Genomic DNA, 11,203 nt, shown 5'->3' with positions numbered 1-11,203 from the left:
GTGGCAGCTGGGCTGGGCTGCGCTTCTGTGTGCTGAGGGGGGCCCTGCGCCCCCCCGTGCCTTCCGAGGGAGGGGGCTGCCTCTAGGGGAGGCTGGAAATGGGGGTGGGGTGGGGGGGTCGTGTGGGGAGAGCTGCTACTCAGAGGGATGCTGTGAATCCCAGGGACGACAGCTTTACTTTCCCGTGTTTGAGGAAAGGAGAACAAGAGTAAGTTAACTAAACATTTGTAGTCATAAAATTATTGCTGCAGGGATTTAGGGTTGTTTTGGTTATTCTTGATTTGTAAATAGTTCATAAAATATTGTGCAAAAGTATGTGAGAGGTAAGCGTTTGCCAGGATTTACCCTGGTTATATTATGACCTGGTTTCAAAATGACCACTGTCATTTTTCCGATACTGAATTGATTTCCAGAAATGCACAGAAACAAGTGAAAAAAGCTACAGAGCTTGGAAGCGGTGTGGTTCTCAGGAGGGCACAGAAAATCAGAGTGTGCAAGTAGGAGCGCAGAAGAGAGAGAGGACAAAAACGGGGCAGGGTTGTGCTGGCATTTCACATGTTTTAGGAGTTTTGCAGTTGGGTCTGGAAAAACAATTTCATTGAAAAAAGGCTGGGGGACACTGAAGAGCTTTGGGGACCAAAGAAAGTTAGTTTTCTTTTTCACTATCCCTGGAGGGATATGGGAAGAGCAAAAGTTTAGCTTAAGATGATTGGGATATCAGTAAAGTAAACTGATTGCTGCAGAAGACGAAATAAAGAGCTCAGAAATGCTGCAAGTTGGCAGAAGCCTAAATTGGAGTGAAGTACGGGCCACCCCTCCAGCCCACAGAAGAAAGAAGCCTACGGGGATGGCTTTAATGTAATCAGGAGATTTGCAGAGCTTTTGAGATAGGTTTTTAAAGTATGTTCTGCTCAGTTACTGGAGAAGCTAGATGAAAGCCTTTAGAGATGAGCACTAGATGTGACTTCAGATTTCCCTTTGTAGTTCAGAGGTCTCAGGTGCAGTGGTGAATCTGTTAAGAGCAGCAACTACATAGCTGCAAAAATTCAAACTTAGTTTCTTCAGTCATGGGGTAGGGGATTCCAAAAATAAGGGCTCTATCTGTGGGCTGATGTTTGTGCTGAACGTGATATCATGTTGTTAATTCTCAGTCGTTAATTAATTCTTGCTGTCTGGTTTGTTAATGTTAAAGCAGTCTACCACTCTGAAAAGAAAGCTCCAGTCACCGCATGGAAACCCACCTTTGAAACGGAAATGTAAGCCATCAGTAAGCGCCTTCCAGAAATGTCCTGTAGAAGCTGACATCAGGGAGAAGGAAAGTTCCTCACAGAAATCTCTTCCTAAGAAGCAGTTGACTGACAAGCGAAATAAAAGCCAGAAAAGCAAACCTTCCATTAAGACGTCCAGCCTGTTCAAAAACAACCCTGAGATCCCAGAAGTTCACAGGTAATTTAGACAAATGGGAGGAAAAAAAAACCCTTTCAATGCCTTGAAATTCAGTGTCTTGAATTCTTGCCCTTGCTTGGGCAAAGCAGTTGCTGGGTACACCTAGTTTCATTGCTGTTTACATAGAATACTGTCGTATAATTTTAAACTCACCGTGTGCTTTGTTTTGGTGTGGTTTGTTTCCCCTAACTCAGAAAAGCAGTGCGGCAAGTGCAAGAAAATGTTTTCACTAAGGATTCTTTTAGCCAGTTGGACCTCCATCCGCATCTGGTGAGTGGCTGGAAGGCTGTGCGCTTTGAAACATGCATTTTTGGGTGGGGAGCAGGTTAGAGAGCTGAGAGATGCACCTTTATTCATGATGGCTTGGACAGGCTTGCCAGTACTTTGCCTGATTTTACTGCAGTCTCTTAGCTCAGTGCGCTGGCTGGTGGCCTGACCCATCCCTAAACGCACTGACTCAGCACCCTTCACTGTTTGCAGCTGTAATACCAAAGAACCACAGAAAACTATTCAGGAGTGTAGTATTGGAACAAGTCTGATATTTTGTGATGTACCACAATGGTGTAATTCTAATTAACTAAGAAGTGTTTTGAGAACATGGGAACTTTTATATCCTGTTGTTCTGAACCAGTAATGCAGAGAACAAGCATCAGTCTTCTGGTGTTTGCTCCGTCTTGCACTACAAGAAGTTACAAAAGGAACAGTTTGACAATGAAACCTATTTACTGCTCTTTATTATCTCTCTAGATCTCCACAATAAACACAGTCCTAAAGATAAGTAGCATGACCAGGTAAGCAAATTGACATAAAACCCATGCACTTTGCTACCCCTTAAAGCCAATGATCTGTGATTGTTTCATTATATGTAATTGGTTTGTGAAGACCACAGTACCTGTTAAGCTGTTGCATTTGCCACAGGGTCGGTTGCTTTCAAAATTTGGGATGAGAAGTAACTTGTAAGTTACACAGCAAAGTCAGTTGTCACAGCTGAAGACGGAAGCTTGGAGTCCTGTGTTCTAATTTGAGACTTGAATCATAAAACATAAAATTTTTTCAGTTTATCACATCTGATGCCTATCTAGTGGCTTTCCTTAGAAATCATCTCCTCTGATGTAGCTTCACAGCAGAGATGAATGCATGGAATTTGGGGTAAACAGCTTTGAAACAGTCACTGTATGTTCAAACTTTAGGATTCTGTCCTGTGTTGCATTTGTATTTCCTAACCCGTTCCGTTTGTTACGCAGTGTTCAGAAGCAAACAATTCCTGTGCTCCTGCAAGGCAAAGATGCTCTAGTGAGATCTCAGACTGGTTCAGGTCAGTATTTAAATGCCAGTCTCCTTCCCTAGGGCGTATTAACCCGGATCCCAAATACAGAATCAAAACCTCACATTCCCAGTACAGCTCATAAAAATGACAGGCTGGGGTGCCTGGCGTGGGACTGCTGTGACACAGATGCTGTGCAAACTTCAGTAGTAGCGCAGTGGGGGGACTGAACATTGATATGCAGCTGTCAGCCGTTGTGTGGGGGCCTATTCCAAGCTCGTGCTGGGGCTGCAGAGCCAGGAGGCCAGCAGAGCTCAGCAGCACAAGCTCTTACCACACAAATTGACATGCTTGCTCTACAGCAAACTATGTCTGGATGTCTGGTTTTCTTGGGTGGGTGGGGATATTTGTTTAGATAGGTCTTAGTGGGATATCACCACCTGTCTTTTGTTTAATTTAACCCTTTGCTGAATTGCCCGTCAGTCTTCAGTTCTGGACACTTTCTGCTTAATTAAAACTTTTCCAGACTTTGACCTCTGCTTAGGAATGGTGGAATGAATGGTTCTTTAATTTGCTGGAGTGCCATAACTGCCACGGGGTTTTTTTTGATGGAGAGTCTTCTCATTTTCTCCCTTTTAAAAAGGTAAAACTCTTGCCTATGGGATTCCACTTGTGCAGTCTTTGCAAGGAATGGAATCCAAAATAAAGGTAGGTGCAACAGAATTAAATATATTTGCCTTTGATATTAAGATTAATAAAAATAAAATACAGCTTTAATCTTGTAGTCATCAGTGTCTCTTCTTGATACAAAGATCAAGCAGGCTCTTCCCCTTTTATTTGTGCATATGGCTTATGTGATTCTCCTGTACCTTGAGATACAGGTGACAGAAGAACAAATTACACATTCCCCATTACTTCATGCAGTAGGCTGAATTGTAAATAGGCTAAATTGTCAAGTTTGGAGAAGGTGGAGTGCCAAAGAGGCAATGGTCTGGGAGAACTGAAAACAAAGGTTACTGCCATGTCTTTAGGAGTAATAAGTTTCTAATCTTTGACATGGAGTGAGATTTGATGGTTGCTCCCAATTTGCATCATCTGGTTGACCAGAAAATGCAGCTGCAGTTCTGTCATCTCTTGTGCATTTTATGGAAAGAGGTCATCCTGACTTTCCATATGGGTTGAAATGTTTCCAGCCTATCCTGGGTTGTTACTTTCTGCAGCTACTACCTACAGATTGTTGCTGTGTATCAAACATGAGAATATTTCTGCATCTTGGAAATACAAGAGTGAAACAATACACATATGGAATAAAACGTTGGGTATGACTCTGAGCAGGTTTCCAAGCAGGAAAGAGAAGGCAGTGTGCTATTGGTATTTGAAAGACTGTTGATTTTTTTTAAAAGCTATGGGGTGAGTACCCCAAACTGTGTACATACTTGTACTAAATTCAGAATTCGCTTTGTTGGCTAATAGCAGTTAGATGTGGAAAGTGCTCTGATTATCACTGCTACGTTCTTCTTAGTGGACCTCGTCTTCTTTGTTTGCAGCGCAGTGATGGGCCTTACGCACTCATATTAGTCCCAACAAGAGAGGTAGGTGACCTTTTTTCTTTTGATTCTGTCTGAATCTGAGTGTTTGAACACTGATCTTTAGTGTGTAGGTGTAGGTCCACCAGGGACTGTCTTAGGAAACATTGTCCTTTTGCTGAGATCCTGCCCTCACAGAAAAGGCATTTGCTCTCTGGAGGTGAGTTGTTGTTCCTGTTCAGCACCATACCAAAGTAAGGAGGAAGGAATCTCTTAAATTTTCCTCATGCAGTTGGAAATAATTGTGAAGACTGGAGAAACCCTAGCTCACACAGAGAAGTAAGTAAAACCAATGAAATAGCTTTGTAAATGTGTAGGTTTATACAACCATTTCATTTTTAAAGGCCTTTTTTCAAATTCATAAGTGAATGCTGAAGATGAGGCTTCCAAGAGCTGGTTTCTCCGCTGAACTCTTCTATTTGATTTGTATTATTTGCAATTGCAAAGGTGATTTCAGAGGAGATTTATCAACTGGGTTGGGTGGTTTTTTTTGTATGTCAAATGATAATAACTTCCATGGGGAGAATTGATTGCAGGTATCTAGTTTGGGGCACAATATTTTATGCAACCTGCAGTGCAATATCTCAGCTTGGTTCCGTGAAAGGAGAAAGCTCTGAAGCTATTAACATTTTTACAGCAGCAAACTTACTGCCTCTCTAGGATGCTGTATGAATACTAAGCACGTAGGAAACATGCTTGTGAGCATGTTTAAAGGGCTTCCATTGAGACTACTTACGAAGATAATTTGTAATTACAGTTGGTATTACTTTTACTTTGTATTGAAAGCAACGACCTTTCTTGAGAGCTTGGCAAGTAGTAGTATATAGCACATGTAGTCTGAGCATTTAAAACACTTTACTCCCATAACTAAGGCCTGCTCACAGACTCCTGTGAGTGAGTTGGGGTGGCCCCATTTGCCTTCTCAGTCTTGCCACAGCAGAAATGGCTGTCGGCAACACGTGAAACCCAGGAGCTAAATGCTTCCCACTGACTGGGCATTTAGGTTTGGAAGCGTGGTGCGTACCACTTCTGCTCTGACTGGGAAACCAAGAGGTGTAAAGGTCCAGTGGTATGGTCACTCTGCGGGTCAAGTGAGGGAATAATGTGGTCTGCCCTGACTGCCAGAAGATAACTAACCTCTGAACTGCATTCCCTTTTCATAGTGGTTTTCTTCCAGAAATTACGCCATTTTCCTTTTTACTTTTCCAGCAGAGCTAAATCTTCTGTGCCTTTAGCTTGTTTTCTCCCTGGGGCATTCACAGAAGCCAGCAGAAGTCTCTGTTGTCCTGAGAGCTGGCTTGTGGAGCTGAACCAATAGAGAGGTTTTTGAACAGGTCCAAATGTAATAAAAGAAGGATTATGCAAGAGAATAAAATAATAAGCAGCTTCTAGAAGAAAAATTAAGGACATATTTAGAACTCTGATGATATACGTAACTGGATTAGCTTACAGATTTTTGAGCCAAAGGGGCTTGTAGTCCATCTTTATAGTCCAGGGACTGTTTCAGAGCTCACTTTCTTTTGTTGATTTCCATAGCTTGCACTCCAAAGTTTTGATATAATGCAGAAACTACTTAAGGTAAGAATTCGGTGCTTTGTGTTCTTCTTATTCTTTGAGCCTCTTGCTGTAAGATGCTAAGCGACTTCAATTCCTGTGAATTCAACTGGATGTTTAAAGAAATCCAGCATCTGGCAAGATGTGTGGTCCTTAAAGATAAATCTGTTGGCCTTTAAGTGTGTGATTTCCCTGTGGCATGTTTTAAACTATTACGTGAACAATTAAATGATTAATTATGGCACCCTAGTTGCATGTTTTCATAAACACGCGTAGTTGATTTTCACAGCGTTTTGTGTTTAGAAGTACCTGCAGTTGTTTCAGTCTGAGTTATGAATGGAAACTCTCACATGACAAGTACCCTTTTACTGAAGCTAATACTAGACAGATGGGTTTCAGATGGAGAGTAGAACTTAGTGAACCGCTTTGGCAATGGAATGGCTGGAGAAACTCGAAGGCTTTGAAAATCATTAAATGATGGTGCTTACCTTCTAGCCCATCTAGTAAGATGCTCTGCTTCAATTAAAAGGAATCTGAATTGTTTGTGATCCATATTCCCACTCCCTTTTCTTTTTTTTTTCCTTGAAATAATAAGGCACTTTCCAAGTCTTTAAGTGCTGCAATTGCCCAGTAAGATTTTGTTGTGTCATGCTGAGGTTTCAAGTGCTTCAGTTGTCTTCCATAGTAATTAGAAGTTATTACAAGTAGACTTCAAAGGATGAAGTCTGGACTTGACCCCCTTTAATTTTTCTTTGTTACATATAATGCGTAGTAACCGTCAAGTCTAGTGTAAACTGTCATAGTGACCCAAAATAGGAGATTTAGATTGTGGTCAGACTGGACCTTGGAAGGGCTGGACAGCTGGAGGGTGTAATGTGATTGTGTAATTACGGGGAGAGAAAAAGGCAAGTTGAGCTGCTCCTGACACAATTACTCCAATGCCAACTTTTAGGTTGTATTGCCTGGATCTTGCTTAGGCATCTTCCTTATTTTCAACCTTAAAAAGAAAGTCTTTTTGTAGAAACTATGTTGTTGGAGCGTTTCTGGCAAGCAGTGACCCATGGAAACTTAAGCCTATTTACCAGTCACACATTTGTGCAATCCCCACAAGCTGTGCTCTGCTTCTGTCCTGCGTTTCCTCTTGAGTGAGGCAGTGGCACTACCATGCTTTGATTATCTCCCCTGTAAATATTGAGCAATATTGGATTCAATGAAGGATCGGACCTCATTGAAGTAAGCGGCATAAGCTCCTGCCAATATCAATGAGGCTGACATTTAATGTTCACAGACATGGTGACTGCCTGCACGTAGGTCTGTGTACATATATATAAACTTCATAGGTCCTGTGTTTTTCTTAAATTTTCTTTGGCCACAGGAAGATACTGCTTAAAGGCAAGATAAAGAAATAGCATTGTAGCTTGTCTTTGAACATTTAGGCTCCATGGGGAGAAGGAAAAGAAATACTACTCGGTGATTGGAAGTGGTGCAAAAATGATTGCATTGTGTCTTGTAGACGATGTGGGAAGCAAGTTACTTGGCTAGAACTAAAGGTGCCATTGATATGTAGCTGTGGGTGAGAGAGTGCATGTAGACTGTATATGAGAGATCAAATCAGATGCACGCTGCTGTCAGCTCCACTCTTTTCTCTTTTTGCCAGGAAACATTATTTTTGGATTAGGCTCTCTCTTTTTATTAGGAAGAATCTATATTGGTCTTTGTTTTCCTTTCTGTAGCCATTTGCCTGGATTGTGCCTGGAGTGCTAATGGGGGGAGAAAAGAGAAAATCTGAAAAAGCCAGGTAGGAAGCCAACTTCCTAAATTGTGTTTTGGGTTCTTCTGCTCTATAGCGTTTTTATCTGTTACTCTTCTTTAGAGTGCTTTTCTTACTGGGAGAGAGGATTGTGAGTTGGGATCAAGCTGTGATCCCCCTGGATCTTACCCAGACACAGTGACTGGGTCAGCAGGAAGTATTCACTTCCCCCAGTTGGATCTATTTCTAAAATGTTGATGAGCCTTCTGAGAAGATGATCTCTTGTGTCAGTATTTTTTTTTGCCTTTTCTGACAAACACCTGTATTTGCTTACTGCCGAGTGCAGTCTACAGTATTTGTTATGGGGGAAATTGCTTTCTGGAAAAGAGATTTCCTGGTGTTAAAAATCTCTTTCTTTTCCCTTTTCAAGAATTGAATTGTAAGCTGGTAATCCAAAATGGAATTTTCGTTTCTCTATATGCAGACATACACAAGAAGTTTACTCTTGACTAAAAAAAGTACTCAATTAGAAAAGAAAACCTAGCTTCGGTGTGTAGATTTATTTATTATTTTTAATTATTGATATTTTTTCCACCCATCCTTATCACTGAGTATGCCTCTGAGTGTCAGTGATGATCAAGGATAAAATTTAGCTGTGCAAGAAATTTCAGTTTTAATCAGTGAGAAAGTACTGCCTCTGCTAATTTTACGTGGACATGACTATTTTTTTCTGTAGTTTCCAGTTCCTGTCTCTGGGTTCTATTCCAGAGTTACTGCTAACCTGTATGTTTTGTTTTCTTTTCTTTTTTGGTTTTTTTTTTCTTTTTTCACTTTCCTTTTTTTGTGTGTTTTTTTGTTTTAATCTAAATAGATTACGTAAAGGGATAAATATCCTCATTTCAACTCCTGGTCGCCTGGTTGATCACATCAAGTCCACAGAATGTATTCATTTCCGACGCACTCAGTGGCTGATTATTGATGAAGCAGACAGGTAAACTTCCAAATGTTCAGATATGGAAAATAATTATGATACCCTCTGCAACGTAATTCACTAAATATTTTTAACAAAATAAGAGAGAGCACACATGCAGTCTCAAACCATTTATGCTTGGTGGCCTCAGCCAAGCACCAGATGCCTGGAATTAGGAAGAAATGTTTGCTTTGGACAGTTTATTGTACAGTTATTCATTTCAGAGATTCTCTCAGTGTTCTCTGACACATCTGACCCTGGCAAAAGTTGAAGATGAAACATGAAGCTAGATGGACCAAAGATCTGATCGGTGCTAGCCCTTCCCCTGTTCCTAATTGGCTCTGTATTAAGATTTCCTCATCATTCCTTCCTGCAGCATCTTTCATCACCTCTGCTGGTTTTGTAGGATCCTGGACCTGGGCTTTGAGAAGGATGTAGCTGTGATACTCAATGCTTTAAATGCTGGGAGAGACACACGTCAGAATGTCCTGCTCTCAGCCACCCTCACAGAAGGTAGGTTACAGACAGATAGTGTCTTTTTTTAGCTGAATAATGCACAGGCAACTGCAAAATAGTTGGTTGAGTCTGATTATAGTACAGCTCAGTCTGAAGCCCTCTGCAGAAATAGAATAATGCCTATTGATTTCTTTGGGCTTATGACACTTGTCCTTTGTTACTGCAGTTTCTGTCAGGGTATATGCTTACATGGTCCTTACATCCGTCTCTCAAATTCCAGAGCAAAGTCGTCATGAACCTGGGAAGCACTGATTTGTTTGTTTGCTTTACAAATACAGAATTAAAGCAAAAAGCTAACGACAGGACAAGACAGCTGTGACTTGCTCAGTATCAGACAAGAAGTCAGTTGCTAAGGCAGGAATTGAGCCAGGTCTCATGAGTCCTGCACTCTTGGTAGAAGATCTGGGGTGTTTTCCCCACACGCAGACAGCGTTTTGCAGTTCTGGTTTTCATCTGGTCAAGACGTTTATGCAATGTAAAATACCACAGCTGGCTGAAGTAGTGTCTTGTCATGCTTTTGGTGGAGTCCACAGCAACTAAGGCTGGCTAAGTCCTGACAAGCCTGAAGTTTGTGGAGGTGTTCTGTCTGTCTGAGGCTTTTCACTGGAGTTGCATTAGGGTTTTTTTTATGTGAATATTTCATCACGCTCCCCAGCAGCACCCCACACCGGACCTCATGTGTTTTTCATCTTCTGTGCTTTAGGAGTGACGCGGCTGGCCGATATCAGTTTGAATGATCCCATCAGCATTTCCATAGCAGATGAAATCCAGAAGGCATTCCAACCAGCATCACAAATAGAAAGACAAGCCAGTAGTTCATCAAACTGCATGGAGCAGGAAAACTTTGCTGTTCCAGAGAAGCTCAAGCAGTATGTCATGATGGTTCCCAGCAAACTGAGGCTTGTCACATTAGCAGCTTTTATCCTTGAGAAATGCAAGGTGAGTCTCTGCTTGCATTTATATTACTAAGTAGCCCTTCACCCTTTCCAACTCCTTTATCTGTTACTCTGCCAAGGATAGTATGGATTAGATCTAGGGCTTTGAAGTGCATCTGGTATACAGCCACAAGAGAGCTGACACTATTGTGTCTTTCATGCTGGCAGTGAGATACCTGTGCAGTGTGTACTCCTACTTCTTTTGTGGGCTCAGCATTTAGTAACCGACTCCGTAATCCTTTCCTGGATAATTATATCTCCAGAAGTGGAAGCCACCTAGATGTTATGATGATCAGGGAATTGGGTGAGGCCCGTGGAGGTGATCATGTGCACTTTTCTTTTTTTCTTGCAGTTTGAAAAACACCACAAGATGATAATCTTTTTCTCCAGCTGTGAACAAGTGGAATTCTACCATGAGCTCCTTCTAAAGGTCCTTTCAGGAGGGCTAAAGTTGGAGCAATCTGAACGTTCATCTGTCTCCTCTGCGCACTTACAGTTTCTACGACTGCATGGCAACATGGAACAGGAAGTAAGCATTCTCAAGATGTCAGAATACACAGTTTTGTTATTCCCTATGATATATTATGTGGTTATTTTGGGGAGGAGGGCAGAAGAGAGGACAGAGAGTCATTTCACCTCTAGGGGCCTCACTCTTCCATCTGCTAATGAGAATAAGAATATTGTCCCACTTCTGGAAAGTACCTCGGTAGCTCTATCTGAAAAACACAGCTGAAGAGGCAAGAGGTGTTATTTCAGCAGGCTGAGGCAGCCGTTCTGTATTCTCAGTGGGTGCACTCAACCATTTATGTGTCCATCGTTCTCTCTCACGCAGTCAAGACAAGCTTTTAATGCCAAAGGAAAACCTCATCCGAGCCCCAAAACGTTACTACCCAATAAGTTGCCCCCATTAGGTGAGGATGGAGCAGTTTGGCTTTGATTTTGAAGAACAGTGTGTTGACAGACTGCTCTTTTCCCTGGGATGGAATAAATAGCGATATATACAGCGATTACGCAAAAATAGGGCTGGGTTTTAGCCAGATAGGCCTGGATGATGAGATTGGAGCTTGCTACAGAGGATTGAGAGGCCAGAAGAAGAGTATCGAATGAACTGTCACTGCAGCATTTCTCTGAATAGCTCAGGGACCTCCCTCAAAAGTTCAGCCCCTGATCCTGCCCTTGTTC

The 11,203-nt window shown here is 41.8% G+C and overlaps 1 protein-coding gene across 7 annotated transcripts in view; it reads left to right on the top strand.

Moving 5' to 3' along the window:
• The window catches only part of DDX31 (DEAD-box helicase 31), a 51,030-nt gene that overhangs the window by 1,058 nt on the left and 38,769 nt on the right, over positions 1-11,203 (top strand). For 5 of the 7 annotated variants that reach the window (XR_008824125.1, XM_056353056.1, XM_056353059.1 and 2 more), the window contains exons 2-13: positions 1,193-1,446; positions 1,641-1,716; positions 2,194-2,237; positions 2,691-2,761; positions 3,354-3,418; positions 4,258-4,302; positions 5,833-5,874; positions 7,584-7,648; positions 8,472-8,591; positions 8,977-9,083; positions 9,790-10,025; positions 10,374-10,550. Coding sequence is in view for 6 of the 7 variants with exons in the window: in XM_056353056.1 (XP_056209031.1) it covers positions 1,193-1,446; positions 1,641-1,716; positions 2,194-2,237; positions 2,691-2,761; positions 3,354-3,418; positions 4,258-4,302; positions 5,833-5,874; positions 7,584-7,648; positions 8,472-8,591; positions 8,977-9,083; positions 9,790-10,025; positions 10,374-10,550 (1,302 nt within the window). In the remaining variant the exon portion in view is untranslated. The remainder of the gene's footprint in view (positions 1-1,192; positions 1,447-1,640; positions 1,717-2,193; positions 2,238-2,690; positions 2,762-3,353; positions 3,419-4,257; positions 4,303-5,832; positions 5,875-7,583; positions 7,649-8,471; positions 8,592-8,976; positions 9,084-9,789; positions 10,026-10,373; positions 10,551-11,203) is intronic. The other 2 variants (XM_056353057.1, XM_056353058.1) reach the window with 2 other exon arrangements.

The sequence above is a fragment of the Falco biarmicus genome, chromosome 9, assembly GCF_023638135.1.
Source record: "Falco biarmicus isolate bFalBia1 chromosome 9, bFalBia1.pri, whole genome shotgun sequence".
In the NCBI taxonomy this organism is placed as follows: Eukaryota; Metazoa; Chordata; class Aves; order Falconiformes; family Falconidae; genus Falco; species Falco biarmicus.
Note: the sequence above shows the minus strand (reverse complement) of the source record. Positions and strands in the feature narration are given on the sequence as shown.